The following is a 25,143-nucleotide window of genomic DNA, read 5'->3' on the forward strand; positions in this document are numbered from 1 at the left end:
TGGGCAAGGGGAGCGAGTGCACCCTCAGTAAGTTTACAGATTACACCAAGTTAGGCATGAGTTTTGATCTCCTTGAGGGTAGGAAGGCTCTGCAGGGATCTGGATGGGCTGGACTGATGGCCCGAGCCCAAGTGTATGAGGTTCAACAAGGCCAGGTGCCAGGTCCTGCACTTGGGGCACAATGACCCCATGCAATGCTATGGGCTGGGGGAAGGGAGAATGGAAACCTGCCCAGCGGAAAAGGACTTGGGGGTATTGGTTGATGGTTGGCTGAGTATGGACCAGCAGTGTGCTCAGGTGGCCAAGAAGGCCAACAGCATCCTGACCTGGACCTGAAATAGTGTGGCCAGCAGCACTAGGGATGTGATTTTCCCCCCATACTCAGCTGTGCTGAGACCACAGCTCAAGTGCTGTGTTCAGTTTTTTTAGAATGGCACCGAAGCTGGTAAAGAGTCTAGAGAACAAGTCTTACGGGGAGCGGCTGAGGGAGCTGGGGTTGTTCACCCTGGAGAAATGTAGGATCAGGGGAGGCCTATCTCACTACAACTACCTCAGAGGAGATTGTAGCAGGATGGGGGTCTGTCTCATCTCCAAAGCAACAGGCAATAGGACAAGAGAGAACGTCCTCAAGTTGCAACAGGGGAGGTTTAGCTTGGGCATTAGGAAAAATGTCTTCACTGGAAGTGTTGAGATGCATTGGGAAAGGCTGGAGGAAAAGCCCAGGGAAGTGCTCGATCCAACCTCCCTGGAGCCACGGGTAAGACGCGCGCACGCGGTGCCTACGCACACTGTTCTGTGGCGGGCGGGGCAGCGGCCGGCTGGCGGGCGGGGCGAAGCCCAGAAGTCGGCCCGCCGCCGCTCCTCCCGCAGCGCCTCCTGGGAGCTGTAGTTCCCGTCCCGGGAAGCCCGAGGGAAGGCCGCGGCGCATGCGCAGACCCTGCGCCGTCCTACCGGGAGGACCCCGGCGCGCCTCCCGGGAAGGCCGCTCCCTTCGCTTCCCGGCAGCCCTTTGCTGGGGAGCGCGCCGATTGGAGGGCTGCCCCGGTCACGTGGCGCCCGGCGCCCAACCGAGGCGCGCGGCCCCCGCCCCGCGCCCTTGCCCTGCCCCGCGGCGCTGCGAGATGGCGGCGCCCGGCGGCTGCCGGCTGCTGCGGCTCGGCCGGCGCTGGTTCTCGCAGGAGCCCGCCGTGCCGCCGCCGCCCGGGCCGCTCTACCCGCCCGTGGTGGCCTCGCACACGGCCAGGAGCAAGGCGGCCCGGCGGCGGCGCCTGGAGCACTTCCACCGGCAGGTGCACGAGGCGGCCTCGATCGAGGAGAAGCTGCGGCTGTACGGGAAGCTGCAGCGGCCCAAGTACACGGTGCACCCGCAGACCTTCGCCCTTAACGCCGACCGCTGGTACCGGAGCTTCACCAGGACCGTCTTCGTGCCGGGGCTGCCCCCGCCGGCGGAGGCCGCGGAGGAGCAGGGGCCCGCGGCGGGAGCGGCGCCGGACGCGGACCTGGACCTGGGCGCGCTGCGCTCGCTCGCGTGCGACGCGCTGCTGCAGGAGAGCTTCTACCAGAACAAGCGGCGGCCGTTCCTCTACCGCGACCAGGATCACACGCCCGGCCCCTTCCTCACGCAGCTCGTCTCCTCCCTCGCCGCCTCCCTGTGCGGCCGCAACCCGCTGCTGGCGGCCTCGTCTCTTGGTGCGGAGCGGGGGCGGGCGAGGGCGAGGGAACTGAGGAGCGGCTGAGGGCACTGGGGTTGTTTAGTGTGGGGAAGGGGAGGCTCAGGGGAGACCTTATTGCTCTCTACAGCTCCTTGAAAGGAAGTTGTGGGTAGCTGGGGGTCGGTCTCTTCTCTCAGATAATTAGCGATAGGACTTGAGGGAACGGCCTCAAGTTGTGCCAGGGGAGGTTGAGGTTGGAAATGAGGAGACATTTCTTCTCAGAAAGAGCAGTCAGGCCCTGGAAGGGGTTGACCAGGGAAGCGGTGGAGTTACCGTTCCTCGGGGTGTGTAGGGAAAGGTTGGACGTGGTGCTTAGGGGCATGGTTTAGTGGGTGACATTGGTAGTAGGGTGATGGTTGGACCAGATGATCTGAAGGTCTTTTCCAACCTTAATGATTCTAGGATTCTAGAGGCACGCTGGGCGGTGGGCTCTGTCTGTGTGAGTGTGCTTGGTGTCGCTGCCTGTTGTCCATCAGCAGGGACGCTGTTTCACGTCATTGCTGCTGGCATGTATAAGTGGGTTGTGGTTCTCCCATTTTGCTGCAGCTACAGAGCAGAATTGGGGTGGTTGAAAATGCAGACGGGTGATGTCTATATGCCTCTCCCTCTCTGTTCTGTTTCAGACCTAAATCCTGAGGTTAACTACTACTGGCATCACGGTGAGGAGGTTGTTGTGCACGGACATCGAAAAGGTAGAGTCGATCCTGTGCGGTTTCAGATAGATGATAAGCCGCACCTCCAGCTGCGTGTACCAAAGCAACTTCCAGAGGTGTGGATATTTTCAACAGCAACTTACTAATGTGTATTTTCACTTCAGCTTCTGACTGCTGCTGGAGCTGTGCTGTGGCATGTGTTGCTGGTGGTGATAGTATTATGTGGAGGACCCGCTTAATCAGTTGTATAATGAGTGCATTGGTGTGTTTCTCAAATGATAATGCTCTTATACCTTGCCGTGTTAAGTGCTTTTCAGACAGTGGGATGGTGTTCTGAACTTCAGCGTGATCGTTCTTGTGCTTTAGGTATGCGTTGTTGCCCTTAGGTGCCTGGGGCTGTTAACTTCTTTTGTGCTTGTACGAATAAGTGGAATCAAGAGTGAGAAATGTGATGGGCAAGGTCCTCTTCTCAGAATTTAAGGTGATGAGAGAAATGGAGATGAAAGGACTGGAATGGGAGAGAGCATACGTAGTTTGAATGTGAGCTCTGTTACCCGCTAAAGGCTCTTGTTTTCTTGAACGCTGAGTTTTCTGGGAGCTGATTGAATATCCTTACCTTTTTCTTCTAGTTTGGCAGAATGCTACCTGTGTAGCAACTGTAAGGGTCTCCATTGCCCCATTTCTACTGCACAATGAAACCCACGCTCTGCTTTCTGTTGATGCTGAGCATTTCTTGTGAAAGTGGTTGTACAGTGTTTAGGTTATTAGGGTCAGGTGCTCAAAATCTTGAAGCAAGTGTCTGGGCAATAAAAGCCAAAACTGGGGCAGAAAGACAATTTGAACACAAGCTCTGTTACCTGCTAATAGCGCTTAAGGTGCATGGGCACCTCTTGTATTTTTTGAATTATGTAGTGCCCCTTAACACATAACATAGCACACCAGCAAGAGGGAGAGTGAGCTCAGCCTGGTGGTTCCGGTTAGTTTGCTGTTAGAAATGTTGCTGATCATCTTAGCACCATTTCATGCAATGTTGTTTATAATTTGCAGAAAACTCAGACATCATTATAACAAGCATGTACTAGCAGTTGTTGTGAGACAGGAGGTTCTCTTGCAAAAATAGTGTTCATTGATTTCAGTAAATAAATTATGTATATGGGGTACGTAAGGAAAACTTGTATTTTCCGGTGTCTAGTCAAGAAATGGGATATGACGTGAAGCCAGATGTCAGAAGCACGACTTATGGGGTGGCTGTTCTTTCTTCTGCTTTCTTCAAGATTGTGCCGCTGGAGTCAGACCTTGGAGATGTTCCCGTTATTGATCACAAACCGTCCAAACTGCCACTGTTCAAAAAGCAGTATGAAAACAAGGTATTTATAGGTAAGAGTTTCCAGTCATGAAATGTTAACTACTTTTTGAAAGGAAAAAAAGCAACCCCTGACCTTTCACCTTCTCTCAGCAGAGAGAGCGTTTATATTTATTTTCTTCTAATTATTATATAGAGCGTGTGAATCTCAACAAAGATTCTATGTCACTTACGTAGTGGGGAGTAGCATCCTCTTGAGCATATATTGCTCTGTCTCAGGATTGATCTGAAGGAGTGGAATTGAACAGACACTTAGTAGAAAAGCCGGACTTGAGCTGATGCATATCCTTCAGAGACATTTGAGTATGTTATCTTTTGGACTCGGCAAGCCCTCCGTTCTCACAGAGAAATGGATGGCTCTGCACTTACGAGGCCCTACGGTAGAGGTCTTAACTTTGATCTGCTTGGAGCTTGACAGTAAAATCTTGTTTGTGTGCATCATAAAGAACGTTGTGTGACACTGCCTCCTCATTTTGTTTTCTTTTGGGGTGGTCACAGGGTCAAAGGTAGCAGACCCGTGCTGTTATGGCCACACGCAGTTTCACCTGATTCCTGATAAACTCAAAAGGGAGAGGTTTGAAATAGCGAATCTTGAGGATCAGATTGAAGTTGTTTATCGAGCTAATGGTGTCGCAAGTCTCTTTGCCTGGACAGCAGCTCAAGCAATGTATCAAGGTAAGACTGTTGTCCATAGGTTGGTGCCCGGTATGCCGCGCCAATAAGCACTCAGTTGGAATCCACATAAAGGTCTTTTAGTTAAATTAGATATATAACTCTGCAGAGTCAGGTGCTTGGCGATCTTTCGCAAAGCAAGCACACCTCTGACTCGAATCACCGTAATTTATACGCAGCAAACTTGTGAAAACTATCTCCTTGGCTACATTTGATTGGCTATTACTTATCTTATTATAGCTATAGCTTAACTTTTCTCTACTGAGCTTGCGCATTACAGAGGAACAGCGGGGGTGGAACACCAAATCCCACATTACCACACATCATCATTTTGATGGGTGTGATTTTTAATATGTAAATGACCCTTAATGAGCAAAAGGCTACTATTGGTCATCCTGGAGCTGTTTTTCTCCTTGTTTTTAACCTTTTATCCCTTATCTTCCTTGCTTCTGCTACCTGTCTCTTACTTTCAGCTAAAAGACTATACAAGCTACAGGCCTCCCTATTTTCTTCAAGGTTTTTTTAATTTTTTTCCCAGCTTTGGGACTACAAGACATTCAGTCTGTAAAAGTCGTCCTGTCCTCATGATGAACACCTGCTCTAATATTCTCTGACCTTTTCTCTCATGCAGTCATTTTTTGTGCTTTTTCTTCTGAAGGCCGTCCTTTAAGCAGGTCCGTAAAGATTTAATTGAACCAGTGAAAGAAGCAGAGCTTATTCAAGGGAGTTATTTAAAACTTTGCCTTTGAGTGCTTTCAATCCGGGAGAATTAATTATGCAGAAACATACTTCCTTGTGTAATACCGCCCAAACCTCAGTCCTGCAGTTGGCTGTTCCCTGCAGTTGGCTGCTCCTCAGTCGTTAGATAGAAAGGCGTTAGGTGTAATTTTAGGAATTTTATGAGATGACTAAGTGGCTCAGTGTCTTCTTTCAGCTCTGTGAATTCAAGGAAGCTACAGTGAGAGGAAAAGTAAAATGTCAGCAGCCTTACTTCAGGATCGCATGCCTGTTTGTGTAAAAATCCTAGAAGGGGTGGGTGGGTGGTTAGATCACATCAGTGCCGATAAGAATTGAGGCCTGTGTAACTCGGGTTGTTTCTTTATTTTGCAGGATTCTGGAATGAAGCAGATGTGACGCGTCCTTTTGTATCACAGGCAGTAGTGACTGATGGAAAATACTTTGCTTTCTTTTGTTTCCAGCTGAACACTTTAGCGTTAACTGTAGAAACTGTTAAAAATAACCCTCGGAAGAATATCTGTTGGGGAACAGACAGTAAGCCATTATACGATGTTGTCGAAGAGGGTAGTGTGAAAGGCTTTAATGATGAAGTTCTGCTTCAGTTGGTTCGTTTTCTGTTAAACAGACCAAAAGAGCTGTAAATCATTAAACTAAAATTCCTGTTCCCATGCCTGAACTCCATTGTAGCTCTGTGGAGTACGGGCTTGGAATATGCCTTGCTCTTAGTCAACTATGTCTAGCAAACACAATACACGTATTTCATGACCTTTGTCCATATTTCTTAACTTGAACTGTATTATACTGTACACTGAAAAATAAATGTCTGGAATACCTTTGCCCCTTGTATACTTACTATGAAAAGCATATTGTTCCTCATTCAGAGTCGTGTGGATGGTTTCTACCAGGAGCTCTCTTGGTTGCACAGCAACACATTACGAGTTGGAAACTGTACAGTGGAAAAACTGCTAATTTTCTGCTTGAAAAAAATGAATTCTTCATTGCTCTTATGTTTTTAAGAGAAATCGAGCTCAGAAGAGGAAGCGATTTTTTAGTGGCAAAGGGTTGGCACTTCTGCTTCATATCCAGTGAACTGTGTAGGCATTTATTGAGCAGTAGTACAAGCACAATAAAACTTGCTTGCAGGTCAAGATTCTCTTACGAACATGCATGCACATTTTAGTGCTTGTCACCTCAGGAACTGCAGAGGGCACTCTCAAATGATTTTGCAGTCTGCATGCCTTCCCTTAGCATGGGACTTTGATTTCAGCTGTGCACATCTTGAGGGTGTGTGTCACTGCTGCTGTCTGGATGTCTTCGGGCTATTTCCAGTAAAGCATAGCTGAGCTAAAGACATGACTGGGATCCCTGATAACAAGATCCACAGTGTCAGGACTGCTTAGGAATACTTAACAAGGTATCTGGCTTTCAGATAGTGAAATGCATATTTTCTGTAGTTCTGTATGCTGCCACTGACCTCTTATTTTTTAGTGTTATTGTTAAAAATGATTGAGTCCAGCTTGCATTTGTAGAGAGAGTACTGCGTCACATGTGACTTGGCTTGAAGTACTTGTCTGCGCGTCCTTCAGACGCGTAGGGATCCTACTTCATGTTGTGAACTGGCTTGCAGATTATTTTTCTAATGAGAGACTAGTTTTAGAGAGTTACGTAATCGATGCTTTGCTCTTTTGGGGAAAAAACAGGGCTTCCGCTTTCTTCACCAGTTAAAGGTAATCTAGAAGTATGCGCCCAGCTGTGGCACTGACCGGGTACCTCAGTACAGGTTTCTTTTTGATGGAAGTAATATACTCTTTTTTGTTTAGCAAAGCTTGAGTATTTCTAATTCTGATCATTGCTTATCCTCGGACTAAAATCCTGCCTGTTCCAAGCGGGAACAGAAGATAAACTACTGAGTAGGCATGTTGGTTTTAAAGAGTGAACTATGACCTTGCTTGGAAGTGAGTGACTGGTAGCATTTGTTTTCTGGTGTGATGAAGGGGTGATTTAAAAAATGAATGGAAGAACACTCTTTTAAAAGACACTTGCATATTGTGACCTGGCAGACAATCATCACAGATGGGTCTGGTATGTTTTTTCACCTTCAGCTTGAAACTGTGTATGTTGCATTGTAAGTAATGTCTGCAGACACCTGATGTAAAATCAAAGAAAATCCTGCTCCCACGGGAAGCAAATTAATTTTTTTTCTGGGATTCAGCCTTTGTCTATCCTGAGGGTCCAGCTGTGGTAGAACAAGTTCACAGAAGGGTGATTTTCCTTTGTGCAGCTTTACTAGTGACTGAAATAGTGGTGTAGATGCATAGCCTGGTAGAAGAACCCAGTTTTGGAGTGAGAGAGGAAGGCAAGACAGCAGGAGGTGGCTATTTTGTAATTGCAAAGTACCAAGTGCAGCTTTCTGCAGCTGTCTCAAAAGGCAAGGAGATCCCCTGGAAAAGCAGTGGGTGGCACTGTTTTCCCTTCTAGAGATTAAAAGGTGCGATGGGTTTTGTTCTGCTTCTTTGTACTGACTGGCAAAGTTGAGGCCTCATAATGCATGCAATTTTCTGCAGCCATCTTTCATCTTGTACTCATCTGTTCAGGGTGCTTAATGCTTCAGTACAATGATAAAGTGAAAAGCTCTTTTAAGGTTGTATAACTACTAAGTGTTTAAAAGCAGGAAACACAGAAGCTGCAGCATTCCTGTTCTTGAGCTTTGTTCAGCAGAAACTTTGTGATGTTACTGCTTTGTCCCGTGGGAGCAGCATTCTTTAGCATTCTGTTCTGTTGATTTTGCTTTTTAACACAAAACTACAAGCTTGGATCCTTTTTCCTGTTATTACTGAGAGGGCCCAGAAAACCCAGCTGATAAATACATGTCTGAAAGGCTGGTGCCATCGCAGGAATTTTGCTTTTTTGAACATGGGACAGTTTACTTGGCAGCTGGCTTGATAGCTGCAGATGGGTCCCACCTGTCTCAAATGGGGAAATGGATCCTAGCCCAGGAGCTGGCAGGGCTTGTTGAGAGGTCTTTCTACTAGGCACGTAGGAGGATGGGGATGAAACGAGGCTTGCTAGAGATGAGCCAGGGGGAGCAATGCCAGTGTTGGGGGTGCAGGCAAAGGCTCAACTGAAGTGCTTCTATGCTTATGCAAACAGCACGAGGCAACAAACAGGAGGAGCTGGAAGCCATTGTGTGGCAAGCAAACTATGACCTAGTCGCCAGCACTGAAACATGGTGGGACCACTCCCATGACTGGAGTGCTGCAATGGATGGCTACAAGCTGTTCAGGAGGGACAGGCAACTAAGGAGGTGTGGTGGTGTAGCTCTCTATATTAGAGAGTATTTCGATGTTGTAGAGTTTGTGGCTGGGAATGATAAGATAGAGTCCCTGCGGATAAGGATCAGGCTGTTGGCCAACAAGGCAGACATCCTGGTGAGGCCCTGATGCAGACCACGAAACCAGGATGGAGAGACGGATGAGGCGTTCTATAAGCAGCTGGCAGAAGTCACTCAATTGTCAGCACTTGTTCTCATGGGGGACTTTAACTTCCTGGACATATGCTGGAAATACAGCTGGACATATGCTGGAAGTACAGCCCCGAGGAAGCAGTCTTGGAGGTTCCTGGAGCATGTGGAAGAGAGCTTCCTGACTCAGCTGGTTAGTGAGCCTACCAGAGGGGGTGCCCCGCTAGGCCTGCTGTTCACAGAGAAGGACTGGTGGGAGATGTGGTGGTAGGGAGCTGTCTTGGGCAGAGTGACCACAAAATGGTAGAGTTCTCTATTCTTTGTGAAGCCACAAAGTTACTGACCCCCCTGGGTCAGTAAAACTGCTACCTTGGACTTGCAGAGGGCAGACTTTGAACTGTTCAGGACACTGGCAGGGAGGGTCCCTTGGGAGCCAGCCCTGGAGGGCAGAGGGGCCCAGGATGGCTGGAGCTCCTCAAGAAGGAAGTCTTAAAGGTGCAGGAGCAGGCTGTCTCTGTGTGCCGTAAGTCTAGCTGGTGGGGAAGAAGACCGGTGTGGCTGAACAGGGAACTTTTGATGTGTGTCTGGGACAAAAAGAGAGTTTATGTCCAGTGGAAGAAGGGACAGGCAACCTGGGGAGCGTGCAAGGAATTTCCTAGCGTATGCAGGGGACAGATCAGAAAGGCTAAAGCCCAGCATGAGCTCAACCTGGCTACAGTGGTAAAAAACAACAAAATATGTTTTTACAGATATGTTAACAATAAGGGGAGGTTGAAGAAGAATCTCCATCCTTTATTGTATGTGGTGGGGAAACATGACTACTGAGGACAAGGAAAAGGCCAAGATTCACAATGCCTTCTTTACATCCGTCTTTAATAGTCAGACCAGTTATCCTCGGGGTACTCAGCCTCCCGTCCTGGAAGTCTGGGACGGGGAGCAGAACAAATCCCCCATGATTCAGGTGGAAACAGAGACCTTCTACTCCACCAGGACTGCTATAAGCCAATGGGGCCAGATGGGATCCATACGGGAGTGATGAGGGAGCTGGTGGATATGATTGCCAATATGTTTTCCACCGTCTATCAGAAGTCATGGTCAACTGGAGAGGTCCCAGATGACTGGAAATTTGCTAATGTGACGCCCATCTACAAGAAGGGTTGTAAGGAAGATTCAGGGAACTACAGGCCTGTCAGCCTGACCGTGAAGCCAGGGAAGGTGATAGAATAGGTCATCTATTCTATGGGACGAGGTTCAATATGGGTAAGGGCTGGGTCCTTTGCTTTGGTCATAGCAACCCCCTGGAATAGTCCAATGGCATCCTGGCTTGTGTCAGGAATTGTGCAGCCAGCAGGACCAGGGAGGTGATCGTCCCCCTGTACTCTGCTCTGGTGAGGCTGCACCTTGAGTATTGTGTTCAGTTTTAGGCCCCTCACTACAGGAAAGATATTGAGACCCTGGAACACCTCCAGAGAAGGGCTACAAAGAGGGTGAAGGGTCTGGAACAGAAGTCATGTGAGGAGCAGCTGAGAGAACTGGGGTTGTTTAGTCTGGGGAAGAGGAGGCTCAGGGGAGACCTTATTGTTCTCTACAGCTATCTGAAAGGAAGTTGTAGGGTGCTGGGGGTCAGCCTTTTCTTGCAGATAACTAGTGACAGGACAAGAGAGAATGTCCTCAAGTTGAGCCAGAGGAGGCTTAGGTTGGAAATTAGGAGAAATTTCTCCTTAGAAACAGTGGTTAGGCATTGGAATGGGTTGCCCAGGGAGGTGGTGGAGTCACCATACCTGAGGGTACTTAAGGAAAGGTTGGATGTGGTCTTTACAGAGATGGTTAAGTGGGTTATATTGATTGTAGGGGGATGGTTGGACCTTATGATCTTGAAGGTCTTTTCCAACCTTAATGATTCTATGATTCATTTACATTCAGGCCTACTGGAGCAGATCACATCATTAACATTTATCACTAATTTCAAGGTTAATGTAGCCATCATAATTGGAGACTACACTGAGGAATCTAATCTGTCAACGGCAGAGGGAAAACTGAAAAGCTGAAGTGAAATGTCTTGCCCAATCCATACAGTATGTCAGTAACAGATATGGGAATAAGACCTTGACTTCATGCCCTCCATCAATCAACTGTCTGGTGGACTGTGCTACAGCAGTATTGGATGAACTTAACTGATGATGTTTCATCTTAGATTAGCAGCAAAACCCAAATTGCATTCTCACCTGAGAGTGAGCCTTTTAAAACTGAGCACAAGGCTCCTCCTTCTCCTCCTCCTCCCCCTCCTCCTCTTACTACCAGCACCACTGCCACCACCACCACCACCACACAATTTTTAATTGGATTACAAACCAACACATCTGGCAAAGCATAATCGTGATCAGCATGTTACTTGTTCAACCAGTGATATTTGGAAACTCAAAAACAGTAGGAAAAAAAAGAAAAAAAGACTGCTGCTGAGTTGTCAGTGGAAGGAGGGTGACATCTGGTGGTATTGCTCTTTGCACTTTCCTTCACAATGTGCCTCAAAGTAACTTGGCAAAAGCAGGGCACCATTTTCTTTTGCGTTTTTAATGCATGCCCTTTTTGACAGCTTAAATACTTCATGTAGTGTCAGCTTTTCACCAAACACACTGCCCTCTGAATTTTTCACATGCAATTGCCTTATTTGTTGTTGTACTGAAATACAAAAGCTGTCATAAAGGAGTGATTCTGTAGTCTGCAAGTAATGCTGTATCATAAAAGACTTTGTAGATGTTGTGGTAATGGCTTAGACTTCTCTCTCTCAATTCATGGCTTAAGTTCATGAGAAATTCACATCAGAACTGGAGTTGCTGTCTTCAGTTACCTAATGGAGGGCTTAGAGAAAATGGAGCCAGCCTTTTTCTTGGTGGTGTTGTTATTGTCATTGGAGGAGAAGGAGGAGGAGAACCAGAGTAAAAGGCGGAGGGGCAATAGACACAAGATGGAACTCAGGAAATTCTGACTTGATATGAGAAAAAAAAAATTGCCACGAGGATGGACAAACACTGTATCGGAGATCCAAAACAGCCCTACAATCTACATCCCTGGAGGTATCCAAGTATTGACTGGACACAACCCTGAGCAGCCTAATCTAAGTGGCCTTACTTTGAGTAAGGTTGGCCTGTGGTCCCCTCCAGCGTGTTTGCCTCTACAATGCAGGAAAACGACCCTTCCAGAAGTCAGGAAATCAGCGTTTAAGGTATCTGCAGAAAGAAAATAGAAAACCTGTAACTATATGTCGTTATTCTCCTCTTTAGAAATACTGTCGTAGCAACTGTTTGACTGTGCATCAGTCACGAGTTGTTAGCCAGGTCATGTACTTATCTCACAGTTGTCCTCTAGACTGACTTCCAGCTGACCTTCATATACACCAAAAGTTAAGCCCAGTTAGGGAAGACGGTCTAAGTAATTTCATTAGTCAGCACTTGAGAATCCAATAATAAGTGTTCCTCTACTGTTTAGAAAAAGGTGCAATTACTTTTTTATTACTAAATACACCTCTCCAGGCCCTTAAGCTATTCAGACTAAAGGAAGGATGCTTCAAGTGTGGAACATTTTGTCCGAGAAGGACCTGTGCTTGTGCATTTTTTCATCGTTTAAAAAGTCAGGCATATCAAATTGAGATAGTAACTGAATTTGGGGCTGCATTTGGAAATCAATATGGTGACCAGTATTTCCTTCCTTCTATGGTGGGGTTTTGCTTGTTTGTTTTGTCCTGGTGTTCCCATCAAATTCTAGGTACTGGTTTTGTTACACTTTTGAATACTATAGCTATAGAGATAAAAAGAAAGGCCAATTTAATGTCTCGGTCTCCAAGCTGGCTTGACACAAGTCATATCCAGCCGAGGAACCAGCTTTTTGCACAGTCATGGGTCTGGTGTGTGGATTTACCATGTGAAGCATTGTAGCCCACATCCCAGGGCTGGACCAGCTCAGTGTGTGCAAAGAGCAGACCCATGACTTTCTTGAACTCTTCATCCCTGTGCTGCCTTCCTTCAGGGCTTCCTGTGGGCTGTATAGTCTTCATTGAGCACACTGTATCATTCAGATCTGAAGATCTGCTTCCCTTGGCTTGTAATAACTTCAAATTAAGTTTCAGGTTATGCTGCAAGGCCCACTTTTCGCCTACTGAGGAAAACATGTCTTTTGTGCAGCCAAAGAACTATTATGGGATATATGGTTTGTAGAGGTAGACTCTTTAGGTTTTGATGGCCATTGGAAAGTTTGTGTGCTTTCTACCAGCACTTTTCATCTTTGAAGGGCTAGAATTTTTTTTTTTCGCCAGCTAAATTTTTTTTTTTTTAATGCAGCAGAGAAATACTTTATCACTAATACTTGTTTGCCAAAAGAATTTTATAGATGGCACCTGAAGTTAAGTTTCCAAGACTCTAAAAAGCACACAAGCAGTTGCCAATAACTGGACATGTATGCCATTTACACTTGAGAAAAAAAGAAAACAAAACAAATAACAAACAACAAAATGTGCTTCTTTGACAGCAGAAGGAAAGAGAAAGTAAGTGGAGTGTCTGCCATTCCTCACTTTTCAACTTCACTACACCTTTGAAGACAAACATAAATACTTTCCGCTTGTTAATATATTATGAAAACATTTATATACGTTAGCTTTCTTTTGCAACACCTGTGCTCTTCATCCAGTCCTTCACGTTCATACTGAGACGACCGAGTCTACTCAACAGTCTTTCCCATATCTTAGTCATTGGAACAATGGAGCTGACTCTACAAATTTTCTCATAAAAGCATACATCTTTCAGCAGGTCAATATTGTAATTGAGTGAATGACAAAGTCTCTTAATGCAAATGTTTGAATTGTCACTTACCAATTGTTTCACACCAATAGCTCTCCTTGCTTTTCAAAATGACAGTATACTATTTCCTCCAGTCGATCAACCCCTCTTTCTTTTAGGAGATGAATCTCTAATTTCACATGAAGATTTTTTGATTCGATTGCAAGATATCTCAATGGGTAAGTGTTAAAATTAGCTGATGCTTCTGCTTTTTCTGCTGAAACAAAAGAATCCTTACAACAACTTGTCTTGTGTGCACACAGTGGCCCAGAAGTGCGTATATGGGATGCCCACTATCTGTTTTTCCCCCAAATGCATGAGAAATGTATGAGGTACTGTTTGTAATTGCTACAATAACACTGAAACACTATATAAAAGTGACTGAGAAATCTACTTTTCACAAAGGATTTCTGGCTTTTTTGCTAATGGGCAAGCTTAGTGAAGTTAGGCTTTGTCAAGGCATGTCTCCAAGGTAAGCTTTTTGAGCTTTTCATCTTTACAAACCTGTGAAGCCAGAGTGGTCTTGAAAGCCACTGCCATTCTCGCAGCCCTGCAGTAACGGGATCTAGAGCCACAGAAGGTATAATTTGCCTGTCTATCTTTCCAATGCCTACTTGGATGCTCCTTGCTTTGAAATGATGCAGGGTGCTTTCATTACATTCACACAAGAATTAGGAAGTAGTTCACCTTTGAGTTACCTTCTTTTAAATTTTTTTTCTCAGTTAAGTGGAAATTGTGGTCAGAAACACTTTTTTTTTTTTTTTTTGATTTTGCCTAAGGTGAGGAGTGGGAGTGTGATCTTTGATGGATACACGAACGTAGCCAATTCTAGACCAAAAGGCATTCGTTTGAGAAACTGCTTTAAAATAGCAGTTGAAACATAATACAAACTTAATTCAGATCGGTGCTGCTTGGACTGCTACAGAGTTGCAGAAGCACTTCCATTTTGAAGGATGTGTAATAAAAAGTTCAGCTTACACGTGCACTTTACATCGCTATAAAAATATTTGCATATTTGCTCAAAGATGCATGTTTTTGTTCGTGGATTGCAGTCAGGAAAGGTGATAACGGCTTTTCCCTACTGCATGTATATACGGAATGGGTTAAGCAATAAAAAGGTGTTACGTTTATCAGTTTAGGATACTTTTTATACATCAGAGAGGTTCTCTCAGTAAAGAAAGAAAATAGATCCTTTTTCAACTGTCAGTTGCTTATTAGAACAGAGACATCTACGGTTGGGTAACATATTATGAACAAAAACTTACTACGGAGCTGTAAGCAAAGCAGGTCAGCATCTGTCACCGCACCGTCAACTGGACACTTTTATCCAAGCCCTTGCAGTTCCAAAATCAGGAAGAACGGTAGCACAATGTACACCAAGCAACTGAAGTTGGCCTGTGACAAGAACATCAGTAGGCAGCTCAGGGATTTTTAGTGTAGGTTAAAGCATAGCACTGGTTCCTGACACCTCTTCTCTACTGGTGTCATCAGTATCGGCGTGCAGGAACCACAGTAAGCCTTTGAATAGCCTTACAGGAAGTAAAAACAATCCTATACACATCCACCTGCTTCATCACTTACATTCTGTTCTGTACTGTACTTCTTGAAGCCTTAAAATACCCTATGCAAAAGTTGTTGACGGTGTTGTACTACTGCAAGGCAGGTAACTCAGATTTGACAACATGCTGAGAAAGGTCTCCAGCTGTGGTAGAAGATCAGTAATCTTGATGGAGGTAATGCAGTCCCTAGTGTGAAAGAAGGGGCAGCATTTGGTCACATGCAATGGAAATGCAAAACCGGAGGCAATGCAAGAAATGGCTGCTAAGATGATCAGGGAAATGGAGACTTCTCTGCGTGAGAGAAGCTTGTTCAGACTCTCTAACTGAGAGGTGATATGGCTGGTCTCCATCAATATTTTAGAAGGCAAACACTGGAAAGGAAAAAAAGCTAATTAAACTGAAGAACAATGTTGGCATGAAGACAAACAGGTATAAACTGACCGTTAATATATTCAAGCATGAAATGAGAAGAACATTTCTAACCACCAAAGGAAACAAGTTCTGAAACAGGAGATGCGGCAGCAAAATGTCTAAGAACTGTAATGGTGATTTTACAGAAGCTTCTGTCTGAGTTTGTATGTCTGTCTGTCAATCCATTGCAAGGAAGCAGATTAAATAGCTTTATCTTGGCTAAATTTGGCTAGTGTCCTTTATTGATCGAGGAGAAAAAGCTTCCAGATGCATCTGGAGCTTGTAGAATGGGGAAAAGGAGGGAAGTTGCTCCCTAAATTGTCCGTCATCTAAATCGAAGCTTTTGTCCCTTGAGCTTGAAGCATGCTTCCCAAGGGACGACTCAAATTCCATGTATATACCTAGAGAAAAAAAAAAGTAAAAAAAAAAGTCTGGAATTGCTGAGGAGAAGTTATGCATATGACAAGCAGAAGACTTTAAAATCTTCTAGCTCACATCATGACTCTCCCATTTTAATTAGATCACATCTCATCCCTTCTGGTGAAGAGGGTGGCTGGATTCAAAATCAAACAAGTGATCCCCTTAAATGCCCAACACATAACTGGGATGAAACTTAACATTTAAGCCTCTCTTTTATAAGCACCATGTCAGTTATAACCAAAGCACAGCTTTTGACTACCTATGCATTAATGTAGTTGAGAATCTCAGCCCCAAACATTGCTTTTCACAGAATCATAAAATGGTCTGGGTTGGAAGGGACCTTAAAGATAACCTAATTCCAACCTCCCTGCTATAGTCTGGGCCATCTCCTGCTAGAGAAGGTCACCCAAAGCCCCATCCAGACTGGCCTTGAACACTTCCAGGTGTAGGGCATCCACAGCTTCTCGGGGCAGCCTGTTCCAGTGCCTCATCATCCTCTGAGTAAAGAAGTTCCCCCCAAAACCTAATCTAAATCTACCCTCTTTTAGTAGATCTTTTTCAATCTTTGTCACGTATTCCAAAAATTATGCCAAGTAGAACTTCTGACCAGCAATTCAGCAGAAAGCTAGGTTGAAGTTTAGGAAGGGGAGTAGATTATCTATACTATATAGTGTTTCTTCTACCCTAATTGCACTCATAAGTACCCACCTACCCCTAGGCAATCTACATGTTAACAATACTGGGGAATAAAAAGGACAGCAGCCAGGTAAACTTTTATGAGATAGCTCAGGTTAACGAATGTGTAGTTTAAAAACAAACAAAAAAACAAAGTAGAAGGATGGAGAAACAGAATGCATGTTGTCTTTGGCCATGCCCAAAGAGTTGTGGGGAATGCAGTTAAATCTAGCTGGAGGCCAATCACAAGTGGTGTTCCGCAGGGCTCAGTCCTGGGGCCAGTGTAGCAGAGTTATATGGACAGGTTTTGGTAGTGGGGACCAGAGCTGTGGATGCTCCAGCCCTGGAGGTGCTCAAGGCCAAGTCTGGTGAGGCCCTGGGGAACGTGACAGGCTGCAGGTGTCCCTGCCCACAACAAGGGGTTGGAACTGGGCAGGTCTCTGAGCTCCCTTCTATGCCCTGCGCCGAATCCCTGACACGGTTCTCTACAGGGATCTGGATGGGCTGAACTGATGGCCCGAGCCCAAGTGTATGAGGTTCAACAAGGCCAGGTGCCAGGTCCTGCACTTGGGGCACAATGACCCCATGCAATGCTATGGGCTGGGGGAAGGGAGAATGGAAACCTGCCCACCGGAAAGGGACTTGGGGGTATTGGTTGATGGTTGGCTGAGTATGAACCAGCAGTGTGCTCAGGTGGCCAAGAAGGCCAACAGCATCCTGACCTGGACCTGAAATAGTGTGGCCAGCAGCACTAGGGATGTGATTTTCCCCCCATACTCAGCTGTGCTGAGACCACAGCTCAAGTGCTGTGTTCAGTTTTTTTAGAATGGCACCGAAGCTGGTAAAGAGTCTAGAGAACAAGTCTTACGGGGAGCGGCTGAGGGAGCTGGGGTTGTTCACCCTGGAGAAATGTAGGATCAGGGGAGGCCTATCTCACTACAACTACCTCAAAGGAGATTGTAGCAGGATGGGGGTCTGTCTCATCTCCAAAGCAACAGGCAATAGGACAAGAGAGAACGTCCTCAAGTTGCAACAGGGGAGGTTTAGCTTGGGCATTAGGAAAAATGTCTTCACTGGAAGTGTTGAGATGCATTGGGAAAGGCTGGAGGAAAAGCCCAGGGAAGTGCTCGATCCAACCTCCCTGGAGCCACGGGTAAGACGCGCGCACGCGGTGCCTACGCACACTGTTCTGTGGCGGGCGGGGCAGCGGCCGGCTGGCGGGCGGGGCGAAGCCCAGAAGTCGGCCCGCCGCCGCTCCTCCCGCAGCGCCTCCTGGGAGCTGTAGTTCCCGTCCCGGGAAGCCCGAGGGAAGGCCGCGGCGCATGCGCAGACCCTGCGCCGTCCTACCGGGAGGACCCCGGCGCGCCTCCCGGGAAGGCCGCTCCCTTCGCTTCCCGGCAGCCCTTTGCTGGGGAGCGCGCCGATTGGAGGGCTGCCCCGGTCACGTGGCGCCCGGCGCCCAACCGAGGCGCGCGGCCCCCGCCCCGCGCCCTTGCCCTGCCCCGCGGCGCTGCGAGATGGCGGCGCCCGGCGGCTGCCGGCTGCTGCGGCTCGGCCGGCGCTGGTTCTCGCAGGAGCCCGCCGTGCCGCCGCCGCCCGGGCCGCTCTACCCGCCCGTGGTGGCCTCGCACACGGCCAGGAGCAAGGCGGCCCGGCGGCGGCGCCTGGAGCACTTCCACCGGCAGGTGCACGAGGCGGCCTCGATCGAGGAGAAGCTGCGGCTGTACGGGAAGCTGCAGCGGCCCAAGTACACGGTGCACCCGCAGACCTTCGCCCTCAACGCCGACCGCTGGTACCGGAGCTTCACCAGGACCGTCTTCGTGCCGGGGCTGCCCCCGCCGGCGGAGGCCGCGGAGGAGCAGGGGCCCGCGGCGGGAGCGGCGCCGGACGCGGACCTGGACCTGGGCGCGCTGCGCTCGCTCGCGTGCGACGCGCTGCTGCAGGAGAGCTTCTACCAGAACAAGCGGCGGCCGTTCCTCTACCGCGACCAGGATCACACGCCCGGCCCCTTCCTCACGCAGCTCGTCTCCTCCCTCGCCGCCTCCCTGTGCGGCCGCAACCCGCTGCTGGCGGCCTCGTCTCTTGGTGCGGAGCGGGGGCGGGCGAGGGCGAGGGAACTGAGGAGCGGCTGAGGGCACTGGGGTTGTTTAGTGTGGGGAAGGGGAGGCTCAGGGGAGACCTTATTGCTCTCTACAGCTCCTTGAAAGGAAGTTGTGGGTAGCTGGGGGTCGGTCTCTTCTCTCAGATAATTAGCGATAGGACTTGAGGGAACGGCCTCAAGTTGTGCCAGGGGAGGTTGAGGTTGGAAATGAGGAGACATTTCTTCTCAGAAAGAGCAGTCAGGCCCTGGAAGGGGTTGACCAGGGAAGCGGTGGAGTTACCGTTCCTCGGGGTGTGTAGGGAAAGGTTGGACGTGGTGCTTAGGGGCATGGTTTAGTGGGTGACATTGGTAGTAGGGTGATGGTTGGACCAGATGATCTGAAGGTCTTTTCCAACCTTAATGATTCTAGGATTCTAGAGGCACGCTGGGCGGTGGGCTCTGTCTGTGTGAGTGTGCTTGGTGTCGCTGCCTGTTGTCCATCAGCAGGGACGCTGTTTCACGTCATTGCTGCTGGCATGTATAAGTGGGTTGTGGTTCTCCCATTTTGCTGCAGCTACAGAGCAGAATTGGGGTGGTTGAAAATGCAGACGGGTGATGTCTATATGCCTCTCCCTCTCTGTTCTGTTTCAGACCTAAATCCTGAGGTTAACTACTACTGGCATCACGGTGAGGAGGTTGTTGTGCACGGACATCGAAAAGGTAGAGTCGATCCTGTGCGGTTTCAGATAGATGATAAGCCGCACCTCCAGCTGCGTGTACCAAAGCAACTTCCAGAGGTGTGGATATTTTCAACAGCAACTTACTAATGTGTATTTTCACTTCAGCTTCTGACTGCTGCTGGAGCTGTGCTGTGGCATGTGTTGCTGGTGGTGATAGTATTATGTGGAGGACCCGCTTAATCAGTTGTATAATGAGTGCATTGGTGTGTTTCTCAAATGATAATGCTCTTATACCTTGCCGTGTTAAGTGCTTTTCAGACAGTGGGATGGTGTTCTGAACTTCAGCGTGATCGTTCTTGTGCTTTAGGTATGCGTTGTTGCCCTTAGGTGCCTGGGGCTGTTAACTTCTTTTGTGCTTGTACGAATAAGTGGAATCAAGAGTGAGAAATGTGATGGGCAAGGTCCTCTTCTCAGAATTTAAGGTGATGAGAGAAATGGAGATGAAAGGACTGGAATGGGAGAAAGCATACGTAGTTTGAATGTGAGCTCTGTTACCCGCTAAAGGCTCTTGTTTTCTTGAACGCTGAGTTTTCTGGGAGCTGATTGAATATCCTTACCTTTTTCTTCTAGTTTGGCAGAATGCTACCTGTGTAGCAACTGTAAGGGTCTCCATTGCCCCATTTCTACTGCACAATGAAACCCACGCTCTGCTTTCTGTTGATGCTGAGCATTTCTTGTGAAAGTGGTTGTACAGTGTTTAGGTTATTAGGGTCAGGTGCTCAAAATCTTGAAGCAAGTGTCTGGGCAATAAAAGCCAAAACTGGGGCAGAAAGACAATTTGAACACAAGCTCTGTTACCTGCTAATAGCGCTTAAGGTGCATGGGCACCTCTTGTATTTTTTGAATTATGTAGTGCCCCTTAACACATAACATAGCACACCAGCAAGAGGGAGAGTGAGCTCAGCCTGGTGGTTCCGGTTAGTTTGCTGTTAGAAATGTTGCTGATCATCTTAGCACCATTTCATGCAATGTTGTTTATAATTTGCAGAAAACTCAGACATCATTATAACAAGCATGTACTAGCAGTTGTTGTGAGACAGGAGGTTCTCTTGCAAAAATAGTGTTCATTGATTTCAGTAAATAAATTATGTATATGGGGTACGTAAGGAAAACTTGTATTTTCCGGTGTCTAGTCAAGAAATGGGATATGACGTGAAGCCAGATGTCAGAAGCACGACTTACGGGGTGGCTGTTCTTTCTTCTGCTTTCTTCAAGATTGTGCCGCTGGAGTCAGACCTTGGAGATGTTCCCGTTATTGATCACAAACCGTCCAAACTGCCACTGTTCAAAAAGCAGTATGAAAACAAGGTATTTATAGGTAAGAGTTTCCAGTCATGAAATGTTAACTACTTTTTGAAAGGAAAAAAAGCAACCCCTGACCTTTCACCTTCTCTCAGCAGAGAGAGCGTTTATATTTATTTTCTTCTAATTATTATATAGAGCGTGTGAATCTCAACAAAGATTCTATGTCACTTACGTAGTGGGGAGTAGCATCCTCTTGAGCATATATTGCTCTGTCTCAGGATTGATCTGAAGGAGTGGAATTGAACAGACACTTAGTAGAAAAGCCGGACTTGAGCTGATGCATATCCTTCAGAGACATTTGAGTATGTTATCTTTTGGACTCGGCAAGCCCTCCGTTCTCACAGAGAAATGGATGGCTCTGCACTTACGAGGCCCTACGGTAGAGGTCTTAACTTTGATCTGCTTGGAGCTTGACAGTAAAATCTTGTTTGTGTGCATCATAAAGAACGTTGTGTGACACTGCCTCCTCATTTTGTTTTCTTTTGGGGTGGTCACAGGGTCAAAGGTAGCAGACCCGTGCTGTTATGGCCACACGCAGTTTCACCTGATTCCTGATAAACTCAAAAGGGAGAGGTTTGAAATAGCGAATCTTGAGGATCAGATTGAAGTTGTTTATCGAGCTAATGGTGTCGCAAGTCTCTTTGCCTGGACAGCAGCTCAAGCAATGTATCAAGGTAAGACTGTTGTCCATAGGTTGGTGCCCGGTATGCCGCGCCAATAAGCACTCAGTTGGAATCCACATAAAGGTCTTTTAGTTAAATTAGATATATAACTCTGCAGAGTCAGGTGCTTGGCGATCTTTCGCAAAGCAAGCACACCTCTGACTCGAATCACCGTAATTTATACGCAGCAAACTTGTGAAAACTATCTCCTTGGCTACATTTGATTGGCTATTACTTATCTTATTATAGCTATAGCTTAACTTTTCTCTACTGAGCTTGCGCATTACAGAGGAACAGCGGGGGTGGAACACCAAATCCCACATTACCACACATCATCATTTTGATGGGTGTGATTTTTAATATGTAAATGACCCTTAATGAGCAAAAGGCTACTATTGGTCATCCTGGAGCTGTTTTTCTCCTTGTTTTTAACCTTTTATCCCTTATCTTCCTTGCTTCTGCTACCTGTCTCTTACTTTCAGCTAAAAGACTATACAAGCTACAGGCCTCCCTATTTTCTTCAAGGTTTTTTTAATTTTTTTCCCAGCTTTGGGACTACAAGACATTCAGTCTGTAAAAGTCGTCCTGTCCTCATGATGAACACCTGCTCTAATATTCTCTGACCTTTTCTCTCATGCAGTCATTTTTTGTGCTTTTTCTTCTGAAGGCCGTCCTTTAAGCAGGTCCGTAAAGATTTAATTGAACCAGTGAAAGAAGCAGAGCTTATTCAAGGGAGTTATTTAAAACTTTGCCTTTGAGTGCTTTCAATCCGGGAGAATTAATTATGCAGAAACATACTTCCTTGTGTAATGCCGCCCAAACCTCAGTCCTGCAGTTGGCTGTTCCCTGCAGTTGGCTGCTCCTCAGTCGTTAGATAGAAAGGCGTTAGGTGTAATTTTAGGAATTTTATGAGATGACTAAGTGGCTCAGTGTCTTCTTTCAGCTCTGTGAATTCAAGGAAGCTACAGTGAGAGGAAAAGTAAAATGTCAGCAGCCTTACTTCAGGATCGCATGCCTGTTTGTGTAAAAATCCTAGAAGGGGTGGGTGGGTGGTTAGATCACATCAGTGCCGATAAGAATTGAGGCCTGTGTAACTCGGGTTGTTTCTTTATTTTGCAGGATTCTGGAATGAAGCAGATGTGACGCGTCCTTTTGTATCACAGGCAGTAGTGACTGATGGAAAATACTTTGCTTTCTTTTGTTTCCAGCTGAACACTTTAGCGTTAACTGTAGAAACTGTTAAAAATAACCCTCGGAAGAATATCTGTTGGGGAACAGACAGTAAGCCATTATACGATGTTGTCGAAGAGGGTAGTGTGAAAGGCTTTAATGATGAAGTTCTGCTTCAGTTGGTTCGTTTTCTGTTAAACAGACCAAAAGAGCTGTAAATCATTAAACTAAAATTCCTGTTCCCATGCCTGAACTCCATTGTAGCTCTGTGGAGTACGGGCTTGGAATATGCCTTGCTCTTAGTCAACTATGTCTAGCAAACACAATACACGTATTTCATGACCTTTGTCCATATTTCTTAACTTGAACTGTATTATACTGTACACTGAAAAATAAATGTCTGGAATACCTTTGCCCCTTGTATACTTACTATGAAAAGCATATTGTTCCTCATTCAGAGTCGTGTGGATGGTTTCTACCAGGAGCTCTCTTGGTTGCACAGCAACACATTACGAGTTGGAAACTGTACAGTGGAAAAACTGCTAATTTTCTGCTTGAAAAAAATGAATTCTTCATTGCTCTTATGTTTTTAAGAGAAATCGAGCTCAGAAGAGGAAGCGATTTTTTAGTGGCAAAGGGTTGGCACTTCTGCTTCATATCCAGTGAACTGTGTAGGCATTTATTGAGCAGTAGTACAAGCACAATAAAACTTGCTTGCAGGTCAAGATTCTCTTACGAACATGCATGCACATTTTAGTGCTTGTCACCTCAGGAACTGCAGAGGGCACTCTCAAATGATTTTGCAGTCTGCATGCCTTCCCTTAGCATGGGACCTTGATTTCAGCTGTGCACATCTTGAGGGTGTGTGTCACTGCTGCTGTCTGGATGTCTTCGGGCTATTTCCAGTAAAGCATAGCTGAGCTAAAGACATGACTGGGATCCCTGATAACAAGATCCACAGTGTCAGGACTGCTTAGGAATACTTAACAAGGTATCTGGCTTTCAGATAGTGAAATGCATATTTTCTGTAGTTCTGTATGCTGCCACTGACCTCTTATTTTTTAGTGTTATTGTTAAAAATGATTGAGTCCAGCTTGCATTTGTAGAGAGAGTACTGCGTCACATGTGACTTGGCTTGAAGTACTTGTCTGCGCGTCCTTCAGACGCGTAGGGATCCTACTTCATGTTGTGAACTGGCTTGCAGATTATTTTTCTAATGAGAGACTAGTTTTAGAGAGTTACGTAATCGATGCTTTGCTCTTTTGGGGAAAAAACAGGGCTTCCGCTTTCTTCACCAGTTAAAGGTAATCTAGAAGTATGCGCCCAGCTGTGGCACTGACCGGGTACCTCAGTACAGGTTTCTTTTTGATGGAAGTAATATACTCTTTTTTGTTTAGCAAAGCTTGAGTATTTCTAATTCTGATCATTGCTTATCCTCGGACTAAAATCCTGCCTGTTCCAAGCGGGAACAGAAGATAAACTACTGAGTAGGCATGTTGGTTTTAAAGAGTGAACTATGACCTTGCTTGGAAGTGAGTGACTGGTAGCATTTGTTTTCTGGTGTGATGAAGGGGTGATTTAAAAAATGAATGGAAGAACACTCTTTTAAAAGACACTTGCATATTGTGACCTGGCAGACAATCATCACAGATGGGTCTGGTATGTTTTTTCACCTTCAGCTTGAAACTGTGTATGTTGCATTGTAAGTAATGTCTGCAGACACCTGATGTAAAATCAAAGAAAATCCTGCTCCCACGGGAAGCAAATTAATTTTTTTTCTGGGATTCAGCCTTTGTCTATCCTGAGGGTCCAGCTGTGGTAGAACAAGTTCACAGAAGGGTGATTTTCCTTTGTGCAGCTTTACTAGTGACTGAAATAGTGGTGTAGATGCATAGCCTGGTAGAAGAACCCAGTTTTGGAGTGAGAGAGGAAGGCAAGACAGCAGGAGGTGGCTATTTTGTAATTGCAAAGTACCAAGTGCAGCTTTCTGCAGCTGTCTCAAAAGGCAAGGAGATCCCCTGGAAAAGCAGTGGGTGGCACTGTTTTCCCTTCTAGAGATTAAAAGGTGCGATGGGTTTTGTTCTGCTTCTTTGTACTGACTGGCAAAGTTGAGGCCTCATAATGCATGCAATTTTCTGCAGCCATCTTTCATCTTGTACTCATCTGTTCAGGGTGCTTAATGCTTCAGTACAATGATAAAGTGAAAAGCTCTTTTAAGGTTGTATAACTACTAAGTGTTTAAAAGCAGGAAACACAGAAGCTGCAGCATTCCTGTTCTTGAGCTTTGTTCAGCAGAAACTTTGTGATGTTACTGCTTTGTCCCGTGGGAGCAGCATTCTTTAGCATTCTGTTCTGTTGATTTTGCTTTTTAACACAAAACTACAAGCTTGGATCCTTTTTCCTGTTATTACTGAGAGGGCCCAGAAAACCCAGCTGATAAATACATGTCTGAAAGGCTGGTGCCATCGCAGGAATTTTGCTTTTTTGAACATGGGACAGTTTACTTGGCAGCTGGCTTGATAGCTGCAGATGGGTCCCACCTGTCTCAAATGGGGAAATGGATCCTAGCCCAGGAGCTGGCAGGGCTTGTTGAGAGGTCTTTCTACTAGGCACGTAGGAGGATGGGGATGAAACGAGGCTTGCTAGAGATGAGCCAGGGGGAGCAATGCCAGTGTTGGGGGTGCAGGCAAAGGC

General features: G+C 46.4%; 2 protein-coding genes and 1 long non-coding RNA gene across 3 annotated transcripts; 2 read left to right on the forward strand and 1 right to left on the reverse strand.

Moving 5' to 3' along the window:
• The first annotated feature begins 1,092 nt into the window (after window positions 1-1,092).
• Window positions 1,093-5,974, forward strand: LOC308186123 (large ribosomal subunit protein mL65-like). The gene is made up of 5 exons (XM_080575087.1): window positions 1,093-1,689; window positions 2,336-2,481; window positions 3,640-3,742; window positions 4,227-4,403; window positions 5,511-5,974. Exons 1-5 carry the CDS (start codon window positions 1,122-1,124, stop codon window positions 5,777-5,779), a joined length of 1,263 nt encoding a protein of 420 aa, XP_080431213.1. The 5' UTR covers window positions 1,093-1,121; the 3' UTR covers window positions 5,780-5,974.
• Window positions 5,975-15,629: 9,655 nt separating this feature from the next.
• LOC308186125 lies at window positions 15,630-17,540 on the reverse strand. Its single transcript, XR_013943918.1, has 2 exons — window positions 17,439-17,540; window positions 15,630-15,798 (listed from the first exon to the last, which is right to left on the reverse strand). It is a non-coding gene; the product is annotated as an uncharacterized lncRNA (long non-coding RNA).
• Window positions 17,541-17,972: 432 nt separating this feature from the next.
• Window positions 17,973-22,862, forward strand: LOC308186124 (large ribosomal subunit protein mL65-like). Its single transcript, XM_080575088.1, has 5 exons — window positions 17,973-18,577; window positions 19,224-19,369; window positions 20,528-20,630; window positions 21,115-21,291; window positions 22,399-22,862. Exons 1-5 carry the CDS (start codon window positions 18,010-18,012, stop codon window positions 22,665-22,667), a joined length of 1,263 nt encoding a protein of 420 aa, XP_080431214.1. The 5' UTR covers window positions 17,973-18,009; the 3' UTR covers window positions 22,668-22,862.
• The last annotated feature ends 2,281 nt before the right edge of the window (window positions 22,863-25,143 follow it).

Source organism: Anser brachyrhynchus (assembly GCF_964034855.1).
Source record: "Anser brachyrhynchus genome assembly, chromosome: Z".
Lineage (NCBI taxonomy): Eukaryota > Metazoa > Chordata > Aves > Anseriformes > Anatidae > Anser > Anser brachyrhynchus.